The sequence below is a fragment of the Impatiens glandulifera genome, chromosome 7, assembly GCF_907164915.1.
Source record: "Impatiens glandulifera chromosome 7, dImpGla2.1, whole genome shotgun sequence".
NCBI classification, from domain to species: Eukaryota; Viridiplantae; Streptophyta; class Magnoliopsida; order Ericales; family Balsaminaceae; genus Impatiens; species Impatiens glandulifera.
In genome coordinates this window covers 2,112,763-2,134,278 of record NC_061868.1, presented here as the reverse complement: position 1 = coordinate 2,134,278, position 21,516 = coordinate 2,112,763, and the positions used below count along the sequence as shown (strand labels likewise).

At 30.9% G+C, this 21,516-nt stretch overlaps 2 protein-coding genes across 2 annotated transcripts; both read left to right on the top strand.

The window, feature by feature from the left end:
• Window positions 1-13,114: 13,114 nt before the first annotated feature.
• Window positions 13,115-15,789, top strand: LOC124945175 (PTI1-like tyrosine-protein kinase At3g15890). The gene is made up of 4 exons (XM_047485563.1): window positions 13,115-13,454; window positions 13,675-13,828; window positions 14,418-14,680; window positions 14,975-15,789. Exons 1-4 carry the CDS (start codon window positions 13,411-13,413, stop codon window positions 15,594-15,596), a joined length of 1,083 nt encoding a protein of 360 aa, XP_047341519.1. The 5' UTR covers window positions 13,115-13,410; the 3' UTR covers window positions 15,597-15,789.
• A 2,498-nt stretch (window positions 15,790-18,287) lies between these two features.
• LOC124910250 (U11/U12 small nuclear ribonucleoprotein 25 kDa protein-like) lies at window positions 18,288-21,016 on the top strand. Its single transcript, XM_047450873.1, has 5 exons — window positions 18,288-18,603; window positions 18,684-18,783; window positions 19,180-19,279; window positions 20,489-20,589; window positions 20,671-21,016. Exons 1-5 carry the CDS (start codon window positions 18,438-18,440, stop codon window positions 20,810-20,812), a joined length of 609 nt encoding a protein of 202 aa, XP_047306829.1. The 5' UTR covers window positions 18,288-18,437; the 3' UTR covers window positions 20,813-21,016.
• Window positions 21,017-21,516: the final 500 nt, after the last annotated feature.

Genomic DNA, 21,516 nt, shown 5'->3' with positions numbered 1-21,516 from the left:
TTTATTAGTATACTAACTGATTTGTTGAATTGTTTAATTCTTGAAGGAAGTTGATTTGAGCTACTTAATATATTTTTTAGAAAAATTGTCATGAATATATTACAACTAATCTGAGAGAGAAATATTGTTTTCAATTAAAAACTGTATAAATTAAAGATCTCAATGAATAGTATCAAGGAATTATTTACGTCATTTAGAAAATAAATATATGTCCCAGCCAAAATCAAATCATAGCATTTATTTTAATGATTCGCCGGAACAAATGTATGCATGCAACATGCATGAGATATGAAATTCAAATCGCTCACAATAAATATAAAGATGGTAGTCGACAATAAATAATTGTTTGTATATAAAAATTGATAACTAAGAACTTCAATTTTTACGAACATTGCACAAATTACTTAAATTTTTTCATACCATCTTCTAAAAATTGCTTATGTTTTTAAAATTATTTATGATGATTAGGAAAGTTGTATAAAAACATTCCTATTTATTTATTTATCATTCACTATTTATTAATTAAAAAACAAACAATTTCTATTGATTCACATTCTACCAGACATAGATAACAACAATATTTCAATCAATGGGGTCTAAGGAAATCTGTATATTGGTCGTGTCCGATGATATTGTTTGCCAAAATATCGTTAGTAGAATGCTTCAATATTGTGGTCATTATGAAGGTACTAGTGAATGCAAGTTAATGAATGTTTTTTCTTTCTTTAAAAGGTAGTATATTTGTTCCCTAAATTTATACATTTTCAACTTCCTTTTCGGTTAGTTGTGAACTGTGAAAATATTAATGACGGATTGAGTATCATACGAGGGAGGAAAGATCTTATACAACTAGTGCTAACGAATGTCCAAAAGTCGAGCGCGGATGGTTCCAAAATTCTAACGCAAATCGAAAGGGAATTCAAACTCCCACTACTTCGTAAGTGTCATTTCACGCATAATGACTGTGCTATATAATTAATAATTTCAATCATACTACATTTATTTGAAAAAACAACACTGTGGTTAGATGAAAATTATAAACTATTTGAATATTTTTATTAAATGACTTAAAATATCTTGTATTTAATATTTTACATTAGTATGAATAATAAAATAAGATTCTTTTAATTTTTAAAGCTAATTATTTAATATAATTGATGATAAAATTGACTATAAGTCAATTTCTCTATTTTTTTCACCACCAGCCATAACTCCTTATGACAAAGGATCACAAGTGCTACCGCTAGGAGTTGGTTCGGTCGCAAAACTTTTCTTTCTAAAGTCAATAAGTATGAATGACTTCAAGCGCGTTTGGCAACATGCATATGCAAAAGAAAAACAAAATAATGTAATTTTATCTTCGTCAACACTTAACCTCGACAAAAATATTCTCAAGAAAGACATATATAACAAAAATTGTGATCAAGAAAGTGATCAAGATGACTCGATAGGTGAATCATCGTCTAAGAAGAAGCACAGGTTTGTTTGGACCAAACGAATGCATCTTAATTTTGTAGATGTTATTCACAAGTTAGGACCCGAAAGTAAGACATATATTATTTTTCTCATAAATGCCTTTTATTTTGTTGAGTGTATTGTAATTACTCCATTATGAATCTATATATATTCAGAGGCGATCCCAAAGAAAATAGTTGAAGCGATGAATATTCCTGGATTAACTAGAGAAATTGTTGCAAGTCATTTGCAGGTATATATATTATTCCTAATGTAAAAACCATATCTTAAAAATTAATTACTCAATCATCATAAATCATAAGATAACATTTACCATTTAGAAACATTTTCTTTTTCTTTTTTTTTGTTCTTTTTTCTATTTTTGTATGTTATTCAGGTAAAAAAAAAATGTTAGAAATTTTAAACTAGTTATAAACAAATTTAAAAGATTTGAATATATAAATAACTTTAAAAAAGTATTTTTAAGTTAGTTAGGCCAATGATCAAATCTAATTAATATATCATAGAGATATGCAAGATCATATAAATCTTATGAAAGTATTATTATTAATTTATTTTTGGCAGAAACATCGCATAAACATGAAAAACAGACGATCCGAAGAGAGACAACAAGAGATTAATCCTTCTTATAGGATTGGCCAAACAAACTATCAAGTCATGACTGAATCACTCTTTCAGCCAAATCTGTCTTCATTTGAACAAACATTATACCCAAGCACAAATCAACGTCGACTCCATATTGATATCAAACCCTTAGATGAAGGCGCTAGAAACTTCACCATATCAACGGGTAAGAATGTCAATGAACCAGGGAGCTCTTACGTTGGATTCAGGCTAACGGATCATAAAGGGAACTCAACTGAGAATGGAATGCAAATGGACAACATTAAGGTTTCAACCGAGAATGGAATGATGTCAGAAGAAGGGGACACATTTCTTCCATGCCATATGGAATCAAGTGTTGGCAATCCTTCTTTTCCTCAGCTGCAAAATCAGCCTCCCCTTCAAGAAAACATGGTGCTTGATCTTGACGATTTAGGGTCAAAAGTTGATATGGATGATCTAATGAATAATGAAATTGTGGAGACGGGTGTAAACCCAACCGAATTTACGATCGGTGATGACACTTTCTCTCATTTTTTCTTCGACAATATCGATGAGGCCATGAACCCGTTCTTATGATATATTTTTCAAAATGTAGTGTAGTTAAGTAATTATAGTCTATATTATATGTTTCTTTTGAATATATTTATCCAAATTATTTTTGAAAATAAAATGAATGGCCAAGAGATTATATCTACCATTTAAAAATTAATTTTTAAAATGATTCAATTTTATTCAATTGGTTATTATCGAGAATGATTTTCAATCTAACTCATTTAAATGACATAGAGATCAAATCTTGCATGCTACTAAAACGGGCATGAACCCCATAACAATAAAAATAAGAATTGTTTTCAACTTGTACAAACTTACTATTCTTCATTTGGATAGTATCATTACAACTCATTGAGAGATAAATATTGTTTTCAATTAAACTAATTTAAATTGAAGATCACAATGAATAGTATCAAGGAATTATGTTAGTCAATTAACAAATAAATATTTAACCCAGCCAAAATCAAATGTAGCATTTATTTTAATGATTCGTCGGAACAAATGCATGCATGCATCATGAATGAAATATTAAATTCAAATCGCTCACAATAAATATAAAGAGGGTAGTCGACAATAAATAATTATTTGCATACAAATTTTAGATTGAGGTAAAATTGATAACTAGGTACTTCAATTTTTTAAAACAATGCACAAATTACTTAAAATTTGTCATACCATCTTATAAAAATTGCTTATGTTTTACAAATTATTTATCTAGCTAGTAAACTAATTATGAGTTTGATTTATATTTAATTTTGTATTAAAATATTTAAACGACCCTCCCACATAAAACAAATTGTTAAATGATTTTTATGACTATTAATAATTTTTTTTGATAATTAGAATTTCATATATACACATTTTATAATATAAAAAACCACTAGATTAATTTGTACCTATATAACATGTTTTACAGGCTTATTTGTGGCTTTTTATAAAGCTTTTTATAAGAAACATACCTATTTATGATAATTAGGAAAGTTGTATAAAAGCATTCCTATTTATTTATCATTCACTATTTATTAATTAAAAAGCAAACAATTTCAATGGGCTAAGGAAATCTGCATATTGGTCTTGTCGGATGATATTGTTTGCAAAAATATCGTTAGTAGAATGCTTTACTATTTTTTTTAGAAAACGGTTAGAACTATTTCATTAAAATTCCCAAATTAGGAGGTCAGAAATCAAAGCTAGACAAACCCTAGTAGTGACACTTGTGATCCTTTGCCATAAGGGCTTATGACTGGTGGTGAAAAAAAGATAGGAATTGACTTATAGTAAATTTTATCATCAATAATTAAATAATTAGCTAAAATATTAAAGCACTCGTATTTTATTGTTCATACTAGAGTTGGGATCATCGTGCATAAATGGTCGTATTCGACTCGGGAAGTTTTGTTAGACTTTCAAACGTGTCGTGTCTCAATCTTATGCGTGTCATGATCCACTCAAAATATTATGAGTCACAGGTTCTTTCGTGTCGTGTTATTTAGTGTCATGCTAACTTGAGTTTAAATTTGTGTTACGTGTTATTTCAACTAGAGTTTCGACTAAAGTTTTGACCTAATTGTGTTGTGTCAAAACCCATTTCTATGTGTGTCATGTTGTGTCCTGACACACTCTTGTTAATTATAATACACTCCTCAACAAAATAAAAGGCATTCATGAGAAAAATAATATATGTCTTATTTTCGGGTCCTAACTTGTGAATGACATCTACAAATTTAAGATGCATATATTTGGTCCCGACAAACCTGTGCTTCTTCTCTGTAGACTATGATTCATCTATTGAGTCGTCTTGATGACTTTATTGATCACAATTTTTGTTATATATGCCTTCCTTGAGAATGTTGTTGTCGAGGTTAAGTGTTGACGACGATAAAAGATTACTCTCTTTTTTATTTTTGCATATGCATGTTGTCAAACACGCTTCATACTTATTGACTTTAGAAAGCGAAATTTTGCGATCGGACCAACTCTTATCCGTGGTACTTGTGATCCTTTATCATAAGAGGTTATGGCTGGTTTAAAAATTAAAGGAATTAACTTATGGTAAATATTATCATCAATTATATTAAATAATTATCTAAAATATTCCTGCACTCTTATTTTATTGTTCAAACTAGAGCTGGGGGCATCGTGCATAAATGGTCGTATTTGACTTGGGTAAGCCGTGTTAGACTTTCAATCGTGTTGTGTTGTGTCGTGTCTCAATCTTATGCATGTTGTGTCGTGTTTATTGAGTTATGGAGCCTACACTTATAATAAACTCTACAATATTTAATTAAAGTTTATTCAATTTATATTTGGGTGTAGGCTTGAGCCTGACCAAGAGTTATTTAGGTTTTATTACCTGAATGTTTACTCTATTAATATTAGTATTAAGAGTTTACATTAAGAAGACAGATTTCTAGAGAGATAAAGTGTGAGGCAAAAACTCTCTATTACTTCTTCTTCTTCTTTATAGTAAAATCTGGTGGCGGCTAAAGTGGACGTAGCTCATTTGAGTGAACCACTATAAATTTGTATATTCTTGTGTTCTTCTTTTCTTGCATTTTACAGATCATTTCAAGTAGGTCAGATTTGGGGAATCTAAATTAAAACAACTGGTATCTGAGCTGCTAGGCTAGATCAGAGCGTTGAAAATGATGTCAAGTGAGAATTGTATATGACACGGGATTGGAAGATTTAATGGAACAGATTATGCCTTCTAGAAGATGCAAATTGAGGATTATCTCTACGGAAAGAAGCTTCATGTTCCTTTGAGTGAGAAATCTAAGAAGATGGATGAAGTTAAATGAAAACTCCTTGATAAACAGATTTTGGGAGTTGTTCGATTGACGTTAGCCAAGAAGGTTGCTCACAATGTAGCAAATAAGAAGACCACTATGTGGCTGATGAAAGCTCTTTATGATATGTATGAGAAACCATCTACTAACAACAAGGTACATTTAATGAAGAGACTTTTTTTACTTAAGATTGGTTGATGATACTTCTGTTACAATTCATTTGAACGAATTCAATACAACTGTGAATCAACTACTATCTGTTGAGATTAATTTTGGGGACGAAGTTAGTGCCCTAATTTTGTTAGCATCTCTACCAAATAGCTGAAAACATATGAGGGCAGCAATTAGTAACTTTCTTGGAACTTCTAAATTGAAATTTATTGAAGTTAGAGATCGAATTCTTTCTTAAGAGGTTCATAAAATTGATTCTGGTGAAAAGTTCAAAAGTTCTGCTTTGAATGTTAAAAACAGGGGTAGAGGTAATGATAGAAATTTCAATCGCGGTAAGAGCAGATCTATATCGAAAAATAGGAGGAGTCAGTCAAAGTCTGAATGAACATTTGATTGCAAGAACTGTGGTAAGTATGGTCACTTGAAGAGGAACTGCAAAGCACTAAAGAGAAATGGTGATGATAAAAACGATACAGCCAACACAGTTACAGAAACTACCACTGATGCGTTGCTTCTTTCTGTTGATAGCCCGATAGATTCATGTGTTTTGGACTCGGGAGCATCTTTCCACGCCACTTCCCATGAAGAATTAATGGAGAATTATGTGGCTGAAAATTGTGGGAAAGTTTATCTTGCAGATGTGAGCCACTAAATATTGTTGGTATAGGGGACATCAAATTGAATAAGTCAAACAGTTCGGTTTAAAAGATTAATAATGTGAGACACATTCCAGGTTTAATGCGCAATTTGATTTCTATTACACAACTTGGTGAAGAATATCACATTTTCAATTGTGAAATGGTGCGTGGAAGGTGATTAAAGGAGCAATAGTTGTTGCTCGAGGTCACAAAACTAGAACGTTATACACGACTTCAACTTGTAGAGAAACAGTTGTTGCTATAGTTGATGACTCAAAGAATAGTGAGCTATGGAATTGCAGGTTGGGTCATATGAGCAAAAAAAAGAATGAAAATTCTTTTGAAGAATGATTAAATTCTAGAACTGAAATCTGTTGAACATCAGTTATGTGAAAACTGTATCCTTGGAAAATAGAAACGAGTGAGTTTCTTAAAGATTGTGAAGGAGCTCAAGAATGAAAGGCTAGAGTTGGTACACATTGATATGTGGGGACCTGCACCTATTTCTATTGGAATATCATAATACTACGAGACTTTTATAGATGATTCGATAAGAAAAATATGGGTTTACTTTATGTTGATCCAAGGCAGATCCATGTGTTTTCTTCAAAAGATTTCCTAATGGAAAATTTATAATCCTTTTACTTTATGTTGATGATATGTTGATTGCAGGACAGGATGCTCTGTTTATAGCTATGTTGAAGAAAGAGATGTCCAAGACATTTGAAATGAAAGACATGGGTCAAGCACGCCAGATATTGGGCATGAAGATTACTCGTGACAGAAAGGCTAAGAGACTTTGGTTGTCACAAGAGAAGTACATTGAAAGGGTGCTTGAAAGATTCAACATGCAAGGAGCAAAGAAAGTAAGTTGTCCACTTCCTAGCCATTTGAAATTGAGCAAGAAGTTGTGTCCATCAACAGAAAAAGAAAAGGATGAAATGTCAAGTGTGCCATACTCCTCAGCTGTAGGGAGTTTGATGTATGCAATGGTTTGCACTAGGCCAGATATAGCTTATGCAGTCGGTGTGGTAAGCAGATTCCTTTCTAATCCAGGAAAACAACATTGGGAAGCAGTGAAATGGATTCTTAGATATCTAAGAGGCACTTCCAATTTGTGTTTGAGTTTTGGAAATGGTGAACATGTGCTAGAAGGTTACACTGATGCTGATATGGCTGGAGATCTAGATCACAGAAAATCCACTTCGGGTTATGTGTTTACTTTTGCAAGGGGAGCCGTGTCATGGCAATCCAAATTGCAGAAATGTGTGGCTTTATCAACAACAGAAGCAGAATACATTGCAGCAACTGAAGCTGGTAAGGAGTTATTGTGGATGATTAGATTTCTCCTAGAGCTTGGTATGCAACAAGAAGATGCAATTGTTTTCTGTGATAGCCAGAGTGTCATAGATTTGAGCAAGAATGCTACATATCATTCCAGAACTAAGCATATTGATGTGAGGTTTCATTAGTTAAGAGATGTAATAGAAAACCAGTAGATGAAGTTGAAGAAAATCCACACGGATAAGATCCCGTCAGACATGTTTACGAAGATTGTTCCAAAAGACAAGCTCGAGCTCTGTTGTCGGCTTGTCGGCATGAATACCAAGTGATGACTTGAAGATCGGTGTACCTCTCTCCGTGGGCTGGAGGGGAGATTGTTGGGCCTTTGGGTCTAGCCCAATTAGGCATCTAATAAAACAAGCAAAACCCTAAGAATGCTGCTGATTCTATCACTTCTAGAGAAGTTATTCTGCAAAGAAGAGAAGAAACAGAGAAGAAGAAACAGAGGAAGAAGAAGAGAAGGAGGCAGTGGATCTCTTACATTTTCACTTTCAGGTTTCAATCTCTTGTTATCTTATATCTAGACTAGCTTAAGTCTGGATGAATCTGGTTTTCTCTGTTTGTATGCCTCAACTTTGGGTTTAAAGTTGAGAAGAACATTTGTATCTGTTTCTTGCTTATAGTGAAATTTGCTGGTTGGCCCCGTGGTTTTTTACCCTCCAGGTTGAGAGGGTTTTCCACGTAAATCTGGTGTTGTTTTGTTCTGTATTTGATCTTCTGTTTTAGACTTGGATAACCTGTGCATTTACCCATCTCACATTGCTAGATTACAGTATAAAAGTAATCTTCATTTCAAATTCCCAACAGTTAGCAGGTTTATGTCTCGACTTGGTAAGGAACACTGGCAAGCGGTAAAGTTAATATTTCGCTATTTGAGAGGCACATCCGATGTTGGTCTCATTTATGGAAGTAATAACCAGTGTCTCGTAACTGGTTATTAGGACTCAGATTATGCTGCAGATATCGATGGTAGAAGATCAATGACTAGTTATGTTTACACCCTTGGTGACTCTATGGTTAGTTGGAAGGCAACATTACAGTCGACGGTGACGTTGTCCACTACCGAGGCTGAGTATATGGCACTAACTGAAGCAGCCAAGGAGGGTATATGGTTGAAAGGATTAATCAGTGACCTTGGTATCCATCATGATCAGGCAATTGTTTTTTGTGATAGCTTAAGTGCTATTTGTTTGGCCAAAGATCAAGTGCATCATGATAGAACCAAACATATTGATATTCGTTATCATTTTCTTCGTACTGAGAGGAGAACCAAAGTAAAGAAGATCAACACACATCATAATCCTGCTGACATGTTCACGAAGTCGGTCCCATTTAACAAATTCACCCATTGTTTGGACCTGCTAAATGTTGACAGTTGGAAGTAGTTTGATCAGGCTCTTCTTGTTGGGTGATACTAAGGCAAGATGGAGATTTGTAACGATCTGCCTTTAGTATATGAATTAATATCACATTTAATTCTACAATTATGCAAAATTAAGTTAGTATTTACGTTTTCTTTCTTTCTAACTTTAGATAGCTGTAATTCTTTTTCATTAGTTGCAATCTGTTTTATCTTTATCTTTTGACAATTAGAAATCTCTCTTCATCTGTTTTTTCCACACTTCATTGTTCATCACTTTCTTGCATTCCGCACAACAGTGATTGTATAGTTACATCTTGAACACATATTTTGACCCTAAACCTTCAGAGTTGATCTTGAAGTGAGGAATCCCTATTTTGAGCCTTATTTAGTTAGGTATTTTAGGAGTACCTCCCTAAAGCCTCAACCTGGTTTTAGACCATTTTTCAGTTTGGGTAGATATTTCTAAAGCTCATCTTAGAAATTCAAGTCCCATAGAATTCACAACTAGTATTTTGGAATCAGACTACCAAAGCTCATCTTGGTTAGCCCTTTTCCTTTATCCATCCGTCAATTCTCAATAATTAGTATAAATTCACCATGATTGCATAACTCTTAAAATTAGAGTTTCATAAAATTTATCATACTTTGGAAAACATAGTTTTTAAGTCTGTTCATCAATAAAAACATAGATATGCAATGAAATCATGCTTTAAAAAAAGTATGCATCATTTATAGAAAATTCATGAACTATATAACACTATGTGGGTTTCTAAATTATTTTTAGAAAAGCTTGCCTTAGATTTCGAATTGCTAAGGGCTGATCTTTGCTATGAAGGATAAGGATCAATGTTCTTTAATAGCTTTTAAAGGTTGTCTTTTATTTCTTGGTAAAGAGGAAAAATGACATCAACTAATGGAATGAATCAATTGTGAAGAAGATAAGGTTTTAAGCATGGTAGGTGGAGAGCCTGTTGGAATGGCTAATTTAGAGGATACGTGTTCTTTTAAAGCTTGCTAGTTAAGATAGTTGGTTAAGGCATGGGCAAAGTATAGCATGGGTTGGATAAAGTAATAACATTGGCAAATAATAGCATGAGCTAGACAAAGTAATAGAATGGGAAAGTAATTGAATGAGCTTGGAAAAGCATGAGTTGGGAAAAGTAATAACATGGGCAAGTAATAGCATGAGATGAGCAAAGAATGAGCTGAGAAAAGTAATAGCATGAGAAAGTAATAACATGAGTTGGGCAAAGTAATAGCATGGGCAAGTAATAGCATGAGTTGGGCAAAGTAATAGCATGGACAAGTAATAACATAAGTTGGGGAAAGTAATAGCATGTACAAGTAATAGCAAGATATAGCATGAGCTGGGCAAAGTAATAACATTGGAAAAACATGAGCTGAAGGCTGCTAATTAAAGGACAATGTTCATATAATATCGGTCCTAGGTCTCGGCCAAGACCGATGATGTTCGATCGGACCGTGAGGTCCTCTAATTATATATAGGGGATCCCTACATCATATAAAATACTCTAATATAACCTCTAAGTACAATAATAAAACTATTAGTGATATTTTGTGTACAGGTTGTACATATCATGTGTAATAAGTCGATGAGAAACACAAGTAATATGCCAAAGCAATTACTTGACAACCTTTAGCCAAAAAAATGATTTTTTAAAATGATGAGTATTCTCCTTTAGAGTACGACTAATCCTGCAAGTTAAGCACATATCCCGCAAACACACTTAACCAATTAATTAGGTGAACAATAACCAATTAATTAGGTGAACAATATTTATCACCTGACGGGCTCGAACCTAGAACCTCTTGGGAGGCTGAAGATATTCATCTTTTGTTACTGATCACCTATAGTCTGAGGGCTCGAACCTAGAACCTCTTGGGAGGCTGAAGATATTTATTTTTTTTTACTGATCACCTATAGTCTGATTGATTTATATTAGTCTGATTGATCACCTATTCTAGAAGCTCAATAGAATGATTTTTATGAATAAATGTTTCAATTTTGCTGATATTTAGTTTCATTCTATTGATGTTGGATTATGATATCTTGACACATTAATACAATTGATTTTTTTTTACCATTATCGATGTTGTTTGTTTTATTGTTAAAGTTTTTAAGGTTTGCTTATTCTCTTTATTGCTTGTTGCTCTTATTTGTTTTTTTTAGAATGAAAAATATATACTATAAATCAGTTCAAACTAATATTATGATTATAAGAATGTATTATCAATGCCCTCACATAAGGTATATTGTCTTTCAATTTTCAAATCAACTCACTCAGATCTCTATGTTTGAAAAAAAAAGGCTCAAATAATGTTTATTATTATTATTATTATGTTGAAAGATAAAATGATCCTTAAAAGTAAGGGAAATCAGATCATCTTTGACCATGTGACCAAAATGTTTTATGACAAAGGCATTAAAACATTTTGGTTCACCTTGGATTACAAGCTCACGAGCAAATATTTAGTTAAATTTACTATTTATTTTAAACATAAAAGGGTTTATCAAATTGTGGATTTTTATTTTGTCAATGTATTCAAGTTTCAGTAAAAAAAAATTGAATTAAAATTAGTGTAATCAAAATGTTTTTTTTACCTTTTTCTAAAGGGTTAGTTTGGGTTGAGGCATTACAAAACTCGAGCCGACTCTAACTCTAATAATAACGCCTAACTCTAATAATAACAATGATCTCCTTTCTTAACTTTGACTTTTAAGAAACTAATTTTGAAGGAGTGAGGGGAAGGAATTTGGAAGAAAAAATGAGGCAGAGAATGACGTGTCACCACATATTGTTATTTTTTCAGAATCAGATTACACGTCACATTATCTACTCTCAAATTCCCTTCTCCAATCATTTATATTAATTTTGTAACTTAAACTATGAATTTAACCTATATTAAAGTTATATCCAAAATGATGGGAACTTAATATTGTTTTTTAACAGAAGAACTTAGCTTAATGATAATCAAACCTACCAAACACGGTTTGTGAAATTGTTGAATGGATACAAATCCAGCCATTACACCTTACATACCATTTAAAAAAAAGTATATATATGATAATATAATTAAATCAATAATGAAGAGAGAGAGAAGCCGATTTTAAAAACATTTTTTTATTGTTTTCTATCTATTTCATTATTCAAATCTTGACTTATTTATTTATTTTAAATATATATTGATAAACGGTTGGTATTCCTACGTGTAAAAACAATGACTTTCCACCCATTTTTATATGTTTGAAGGCGGTGGATTTGTATATGTTGAATTATAATAATATTTTTTATATTTAAATTTTTAAAATTAAGTATGATATTTTAATATTTTAAATAATAAATTAAATAATTTAATAATTAAAAAGATGGTTAAATTTTTATTAGAAAAACATATCAAAAAAGATCTTATCTTTTTTTTCATTCACACAAACTTTGCAAGTTGAAGAAAAATATGATCATGGCATCCATTTGTTGACTAAAAATAACTCATTACTTACACTAAGTTGAAAAAGAATAGTATAAGTCGTATTATTTTCCTATCTAAATAAATAAATAAATAAATAAATAAATAAAACTTGTTAGTGAAAATATAAATTATGTGATTAATTATCTTCCAAGTGAAAAATTAGATTATTTAAAGTCAAATTGATGTCATGATATTAAATTTATTGAATAATTTTTGATTATGTGTCAATTTAAATATTAAATAAAAGATATTTTAGTATTTTGATAAATAAAAGAGGAATAAAATAATTAAAGTTTAGAGAAAAAAAATCCAATAATAATCTCATAAAAAAAATATCAAACCAGCTCTAAATAATTCCAAAACAAACATTTTTTATTTATTAAAAAGTAGAACACGAACAAATCTACTGAATCCATTTAAAGATAATAATAATATTTTATCACAGTTACTTTTGTTTTAAAGTATTATATAAATAAATAAATTTATAAGAATAAGTTTTTTTTATTTGGTATAAATTGTTTGATCTTTGAGTTTTAAAAAAAAAAACTATTTAAATTAATTTATTTTATAATTGTATTGTTATTGTTTAAGATTATTTGAAAACGAAATAAACTACATGTAGAAAACGACATTTCAATGGAGAAAAGGGGTTTTCTCTGCAAAACCCCAAATCTACGCAGCGCGAAATTCGCCATTTACTGCGGCTCTCTCTCTTGCGTGTCAAATCTCTCATCTGGATGATCGTTACGATTCGAATCATTCCGATTTTGAAACATTAATTTTCATTTACAGCAGCAAAACCAGTCAAAGGTTACATACAAGGTCGCCTCTGTTGAAAGAACTGTCTGAGTGAAAAATCCAATTCTCTACTGCTTCTGAAATTGACAGAGGAAGAAGCGCGGTGAGTTTAATAACTATTTCAAGTTTTCAACCTATATTGAGATGAATTGATCGCTAAATTGAAGGAAGGAAGGATTCTATTATGGATATTCGATCTTTGCTGTGTTGCGGAAATGAGTTTGATAGGTATGTTCATCATTATTTACCATTGAAATTTATTGATTGTTGCTCAAAAGTTAATATTTTGGTGTGGATTTACATCTATTTAGATTATCAGCAAACTGATCTTTGATGAGACTCTTAAAAACCTGTATTCATATCAAATTTTGGAAGAATTGTAATGTTTATGCAATCAAATAAAATGGATAATTTACTGATTCTTTAACTGATATGTGTATATCTTCAGGAAAGAACAGGACAAGAAGAAGAAGAAGACAACATGGAGGGTTTTCTCCTTGAAGGAATTACATTCTGCTACTAATAATTTCAACTATGATAATAAACTTGGAGAAGGTGCATTTGGCAGTGTTTATTGGGGTCAGCTATGGGATGGATCTCAAGTATGAAACTATTTCTTCTTTTGTATATATTACATTATTTAGTTATTATCTCCAAATATAGAAATTTTACAGATATATTAACTTGATTTATTAGTCTTTGTTTAGTAAGAAAATTTGTTTGAATTGTTGTTATATTAGTGTTCTTGAACTTGATTTTGTATAATTTGTTTGAAATATATGGAATATGAATGATTTGATATATAGGGTCGGATATCCAAACATGATCAAACCGTCTCAATATCTGATACATCAAATCCGTCGGATACAGGGTTGGATGTAGGGTTTTGATTGAGTATAACCGACTTAATATTATAGACAGGCTATTATGGTGCAAACCTATTTGTTTCTCTCTATTGTATCAAAGGGGCACTACCCTTCAGTTCTTCTTCCTATTTGAAAAACTTCATGGGAAACTAACACTAGGAGTAAACAATAACACTCTTTGGTGTTAAGGAAAATGCAATATGTATCAATTAAACATGGGTTCATGGAACAATTTAGAAGATTTGGTATAGACATTGTTTGTATTATTATTTATTAGACATCTCTTATTTATTTGTTTTTGTCATAAAATCCTTAATATATGCAGATTGCAGTTAAAAGACTGAAGGTTTGGAGCAACAAAGCAGAAATGGAATTTGCGGTTGAAGTTGAGATGCTGGCTCGAGTACGCCATAAGAACCTGTTAACCCTACGTGGATATTGTGCGGAAGGACAAGAACGACTCATTGTGTACGACTATATGCCTAATCTAAGTTTACTTTCACATCTTCACGGCCAGCAATCTGCAGAATCTCTTCTCTATTGGAAACGGAGAATGAACATTGCGATTGGATCGGCTGAGGGAATAGCGTAAGTCTTTCGAAACCAAACATCCTTAAGGCTGTGTAATTGGAACTAGAATTGACTATAAAATTATAATTCCAATTTTATAAGAATTGTTTCAAACCAATTCATGTCTTTCCCATGGAATTGCAATTCCTAAGTGGGAAGGATTGAATTTAAATTTAACAAATCATATACATTATTCAATTATAATTCAAATTTCTTATTTTAAGTCATCAAAAGAAGAAAGATTTGAAAATAAATTCTTTTACCTTCTTCTTATCTAACTTATTGAAAAGAAAAATAAATGTTATTGTGCAGATACCTTCACCATCAAGCAACACCTCACATAATCCATCGAGACATCAAAGCAAGTAACGTACTACTAGATTCAAATTTTGAAGCCCAAGTTGCAGATTTCGGTTTTGCAAGGCTAATACCCGACGGAGCCACACACGTGACTACGAGAGTGAAAGGAACGCTCGGCTACTTAGCCCCCGAATACGCAATGTTAGGGCAGGCATCTGAAAGTTGCGACGTCTACAGTTTTGGGATTCTGTTGCTAGAGCTTGCGAGTGGAAAGAAACCGATAGAAAAGTTAAGTGGCACGACTAAACGGATAATCAGCGACTGGGCACTTCCGTTGGTTTGCGAGAGGAAATTCGATGATCTTGTTGATCCTAAGTTGAAAGGTGAGTATGTTGAGGAGGAACTAAAAAGATTGGTGTTAATTGGGCTGAGTTGTGCTGATAATCGGCCTGAAAAGAGACCGACTATTTTGGAAGTTGTGGAAATGCTTAAGGGTGAATTGAAGGAGAAGTTGCAGGAGATTGAAAACGAGGAATCATTTAAACATGGTGGTGATTATAATAATAACGATGGTTGTAGTGCCGAAGAATATAGTGTGGAAGATGTTATTGTGCAGAAGCTTGATTCAATCTGAAATCGGTAGGTTTGTTTTTCATTTTTTGGTTTGTAATGAATGCGTGAATATATAGGAAGGATTGGTGTTTTTTTTATGTTCTTTTCTTCTTTTTTGAAAAGTGGTGTGTTGTGTTTTATATGATAATGCCTGTGGATTTTATGATTGTAAAAACATCAATTTTGATTATGTGAAAATTTGAGTAATTATTTGTAATGTTTTTTCTCACTTTTTTTAACCATTAGTATAATATAACAGTAACTTAATACAAAATTTGGGAGCTTATTGAAAATTCGTTAGAACTCCGAATCTATGAAAAAAAACAGCGATTTTGTGTACTAATAATAATGTTAACTTAGCTCTTATTACAAACTATCCAAAGACACCATTAGGATCAAACAAAACTAAGTTTTAAATCATTCTTAATAAAACAAAAACTTCCAATATCAATCTTACAAGAAAACACTCACATTTGCTCAAAAGAAATCTCCCAACACATGCACTCGAATTTCATGCTGGGAGAGGATCTCGAAAGCCCACAAATCATTCACCTTTAGACCATTTTCATGAGCAAAACATCCTCAAACTCCAGAGAGTGATGATATGTTCTTCTTTGGAATATAACTCACTTCCCATGATCTTTCTCACATCATAATAAACATGATTATTATCATTACTGTTAGAGCATTCTGTACTCAATGGCATGGAATCACAGCTTTCCATCAATGGCATTATTTCCAATCCACTCATATCTAATATTCTTACTTCAAAGTGTGAGTTTGGTTCATCGGAAGTGAAAACTGTGAATTTCCCAAGTTCAAAACCCGAGTCTTTGAAAAATGAATCCCACCCATCTTCATCGAATGAGAAACCAGTTGAATCTCTTTAGTTGAAGGGGATAAATCTTGCTGTCAAGAGGGCGGATTCACATACAAGGCTACCCGGGTTGACCCAAAATATTTTGTATATAAATTTAATGACGTAGTTAAAATACCGTTGTTATTGATAGATTTCCCGTCAATAAAATGAAATAGCGACAACTAATCAGTTTATTTTCTTTGTTTACTTGATATCATTCTCATTCTAGACCAATAAAAAATTTAGCTTGGTAAATTTCTAATTCTAGCTCCGCCTGACCTCTTAAGGTCACATATTTGGTGAAGTTTGGAGGGATTCTTGTTGTTTCGAAAGATGTCTGGCCATTTTTACAGAGAAAGAAAGTTGAAGGAAGGAGAAGAATATTGAAAACTATAAGAAAATAGGGTACATTGAATTAAAAAAAGCTATATTTAATATATACATTATATTAACTTTATAAGAAAAACTAATTATAATATAATAATATATAAGATACACTAAATTAAATATGAGGAGTAATAGAGAGAATTTGGTGAGAGAATGACTTGTCATCACCTTCATTTTGGAAAATGTAAAAGTGAGAGGAAAAAGAGAAAAAAGAAAAATTATTTGATTTTTTCAACGAATAATATTATGGCACGTCATTCCCTCACTAAATTTCCTCACAAAATTCTCTCACCTAATCATTTCTCTTTAATTATATATATATTAATTAAGGAGGAATATCTTATAATAATAATAATAATATTATCACAATATTATATTATTAAAATAATATTTTAATTATCGAGAATACATATAATGCAACTCTAAATTTTCATATAATAAAAATAAATTTATTATTCTTGGATATACTATTTTTTTTTTGTAAGGTGATTATTGAGTGATAATGGGAGGGAATTTGGGAGAAGTGATAGAAAATAATAACATGTCACCACATTACTGGCTAGAAAAATGATAAAAATGTAAGGATAGAAAAAAAAATTATTATTGGTTAACAATGCTACAAGATATAGGAGTGACTAGTGAGGGAGAATTATAGGACTACATAACTCTCTGAAAAAAAATCAAAATTTTTGTACGATAAATAAAATTTTAAATTTGTAAAAAAAAAATGAGTGAATAAATAGAAAATGACAAACACAAAATTCTAAAAAAAAAAAAAAAATTTAAACAAATAACTAGATCTATTCTCAATATTTCAAGTTAATCAATCTTATTCATCCAGTTAAACAAGTCAACTTAAAAATACTAACTAACACATGTTCAAATTTTCAGAAATTGACTTATCTAATGAAATAAAACACTAAAAATATATTAAGATTGTGATGGACTAATTTTTTTATAAATATAAACCAATTTCAAATATTAAAGTTTTTTTTTTTAATTTTTTTTTCCAATCTACTGTTATATTTATGAAATTTTATTTAATTATTACTTATAAACTTAATTTTTATAATCTTGTCTAAATTTGTTTTTATATTGATATTTTTATTCATACCTAATATTTTAAAGTTAATTTATAAATATCTAGTAAATTACTAATATTTTTAATTTTTTATTCATACCTAATTTAAATCTATATAATCCAATATTCAGTCAAATATATATTAATGTCCAAACTAATAGGAAACAAATTTAATTTAACTAAAAAAATCAATTGCTATAAAATATAAAATTAAGAAAATATTACAATGATTTAAATAAAATTAGCCATATTTAAATTAGGATAAAACATTATTATCCATTTAACTTTTTATTAAAATAATTATATATAATTCTTACTTTTAAATGCTTTTATGATATTTTTGGGATTGATTGAGCATTCTCTTTACTTTATTGCCTAAAGTAAAAAGAAGAAAGAGAAGTTCTTGCGAATACTTTCGCTTTGAAAGCGGATCGTTAGAAATGGAGTAATCAACATGGATTTCTACTATAAATCTCAGAATCACTCTTTTGATCGTCTATTCATAAACCACTGTAATCAATTTCTCTATATTTTCAATGGCGAAAGTTATAATCTCAAGCGTTGATGATGGCGTTCCAGCTTTCGAGGTTTCTTCTCCATTGTTGTCTCTTGAAAGTAACATTCGGACTTTTTCGGACAGCAAACTTCCTCCTCCTCAGTTCATCAACCTTTCTGTCTTAAAATTGGATGGATCATCATTTGGTAACACTAATAGTACTAAAATAATATGATCTTTCTTTTTAACAGTTTGGTATAATATAATAGAACCCTTTTTTATGCAGATGTAAATGTTCCTGGGAATTCTAAGGTTGGGGATATTAAGTTTGCAATTGAGGAGTTGTTTAATTCATCATCATTGGATAGTACTGAGGAGTTTTCATGGTATGAATTGATTACAGTTTGATATGTGCATTAGTTCATTAAACCCTTGTCTTTGATTATTATGAATATGAGGATAGACTAAGATTTACTTTCAATAGCAGAATCATAGTTTTTTTTATCTGATGGAAATGAATTATAATGCATCCTTTTCATTAAACCCTTGCATTTGATTATGAATATGAGATTTGATTTGATAAGAGTAAGATTACTTTCAATAGTAGAATCATAGTTTTTTATCTGATGGAAATGAATTATAATGCATTCTTTGGGGAGAGATTCTGTTGTTTAGTGATATTGAAGTTTTAATTTGTTCATTGAAATGAAAAGATTTGGAAAAGAACTTTGTGGAGACTTGCTTAAATGAGGAATGTGATTTGGAAAATGTGATTCTGGCAGGTCACAAGTATGGGGATACTTTTGTCTGTGCTATAATGGTGAGAAGTTGATAAATGATAAGGCTGATATACAGACATTAGGAATGAAGGATAAGGACCAGGTTAGCTCTAAATTTTGACATTAGATTATAGCTGGTATTGTTCAGGCCATGAATCAGTGATTATGAAATGACTGGTTTTAAATTTTCTCTTTTATTAAGGATAATTCATAGCTTAGTTTCACAAAACTATGTTGTAGATATCTTTTGTAGGAGATACTCTTTATTTGGATTTCCATTGTTGCTCGTTTAATGCTCTTGTAAAAACTTGTACAATGTACGTAACTATGAGAAATAACTCACAAAATCAAGAACACTTGCTCTATACTGGACATTGCTGCTTTAGTAAGTCCGATATTACCTTGATTCTTTCTTTAGTATGAAATTTCCTTTAAGAAATATCAATTATCATCAGGCTTTGAAGGATGTTGTCATAGAATTTTGGATCTTCAACATACAACTCATAGAGCTAATTAAGACTGAGAAGAAAGCTTGCTTTTTCGATGAGGCAGTGCCAGTTTTTACTTTGAATGTTTCTAATGTGATAAGGCTATGTGCATTTTATCTCCTTAATGGTTTCATCTACAAGATTGCATAAGAGTCAAGTGGTTGGGCATGTTTAAAGGCACCAAATGTGATATGTGAACGAGCATGAACACATATTTTTGTTTTTGGTTTGCTAAATGTTAGATTATATTCATCGAATAAAGAGATGCATGCATTTGTACATTGTGATGAGACATTCTGATAATAAATAAATCCTGAGAAATCATATGTTTTGCCCAATTACGTACCAAATGAGCCTGTATGGGAAAAAACTAAGACTATTAACAACATCCGATGGTTCCTCAACCGAGTTAGCAAATCTGAAATATTGTCTTTTGATAAGAGTAGATAAAACAACCCTTTTATCAGAGCCCACCACTGATGCAGAAAAGACCATGTAAACTACCAATCGTAAGCCTATTTGGAAACCAGTATTTTGTCATAATTAAGATCTCTTTGAAAATTCCCGAAGTTAAAATTGATAGTGGTTTTTTTCATTTGATATAACGTTTGATTTTTGCTGGATTGTGATAAGATTGTTGCTTCATTTTGTATAGAAATCATTTTTACGTTGTGATCCAAATTATACTGTAATTTTTTTCTTCATTTGATACAGAGATTATTTTTTCATTTCAGCATTTTCTGTAGGATTAATTAGATTAAGTTTGTGAGATTATAATAAATTCAACTAACAGTTCTTCGTTCTGTCTCTCATTGTCGAAACAGCTTCAGTTTGTTAAACATCTTGCAATGGATTATACACCAAATAGTACACCAGCAAGACATCAAATGCAAAATCCTACACGATCTTCAAGCAATTTCTTAGCGTAAGAGGCTTCATACATATTCAATATCCATGAATTTGTTTTTTTAAAATTCTCAAATGGGATTTTGTCATTTCCCACCAGATGTTTATCGAGGCCACAGACATTTGAAGTCGAGGGTGGTTGTGGAGACAACGAGATCTCCATTCCAAAATTCAGAGTGGGTCATATGTTCAGTAACCGAAATACATATCTCAGATTATTTGCTTTACGAAGAAAGAAGTAAGAAATCGATTTTTAGGGTTTATCTTGAAATGGTTGGTTTGAAATTGGCCCACGAGTTAAAATATAGTAGCTGAATGGTCTTTGATCAAGACAAGTTTTGTTAATGTTCTTAGAAATATGACAAGAACAATGAATTAGTTCAGTTAGCTATTTGTAATTAGGGCTTGCTTGATCTGGGATTATTTTGAAATAATGTGGTTTTCTTGGAATAAGTTTGTTTAATGGAAGGAGTGGTTGTCTTGGATATTTTAATATTTATAAGGAATAAAGTAATGATATATGATATTTGATTTTTTAGTTGGTCAATTTTTATTTGTATGTGTTTGAAATCTCAATCATTTAAATATGAATAATGTCTAATTAAGTTATATTATTAATTAATATAATATTTTTTTTTTATCATTTTGGAGGTTTTTGGTGAACTATCTTATTTGGTTAATAGCAAATTTTATGTTAGGTTTTTATTTGATGAACATTTTTTTAATATATTTTAATTGTTATTTTTTAATGATTAATCCGTTATGAGTTTGTGATGATAGTATAAATAATAGTATTTTTTGTATTATTAATTTTTTTTTTATCGTTATAGACTTTTTAAAAATAATATATATATTAAAAAAAATTAATAAACGTGTATTATAAAAAAAGAAATGATAGGAGCGAAAACAAGACTAGGAAGGATAGGTATAGTTTGAGCCATAATTG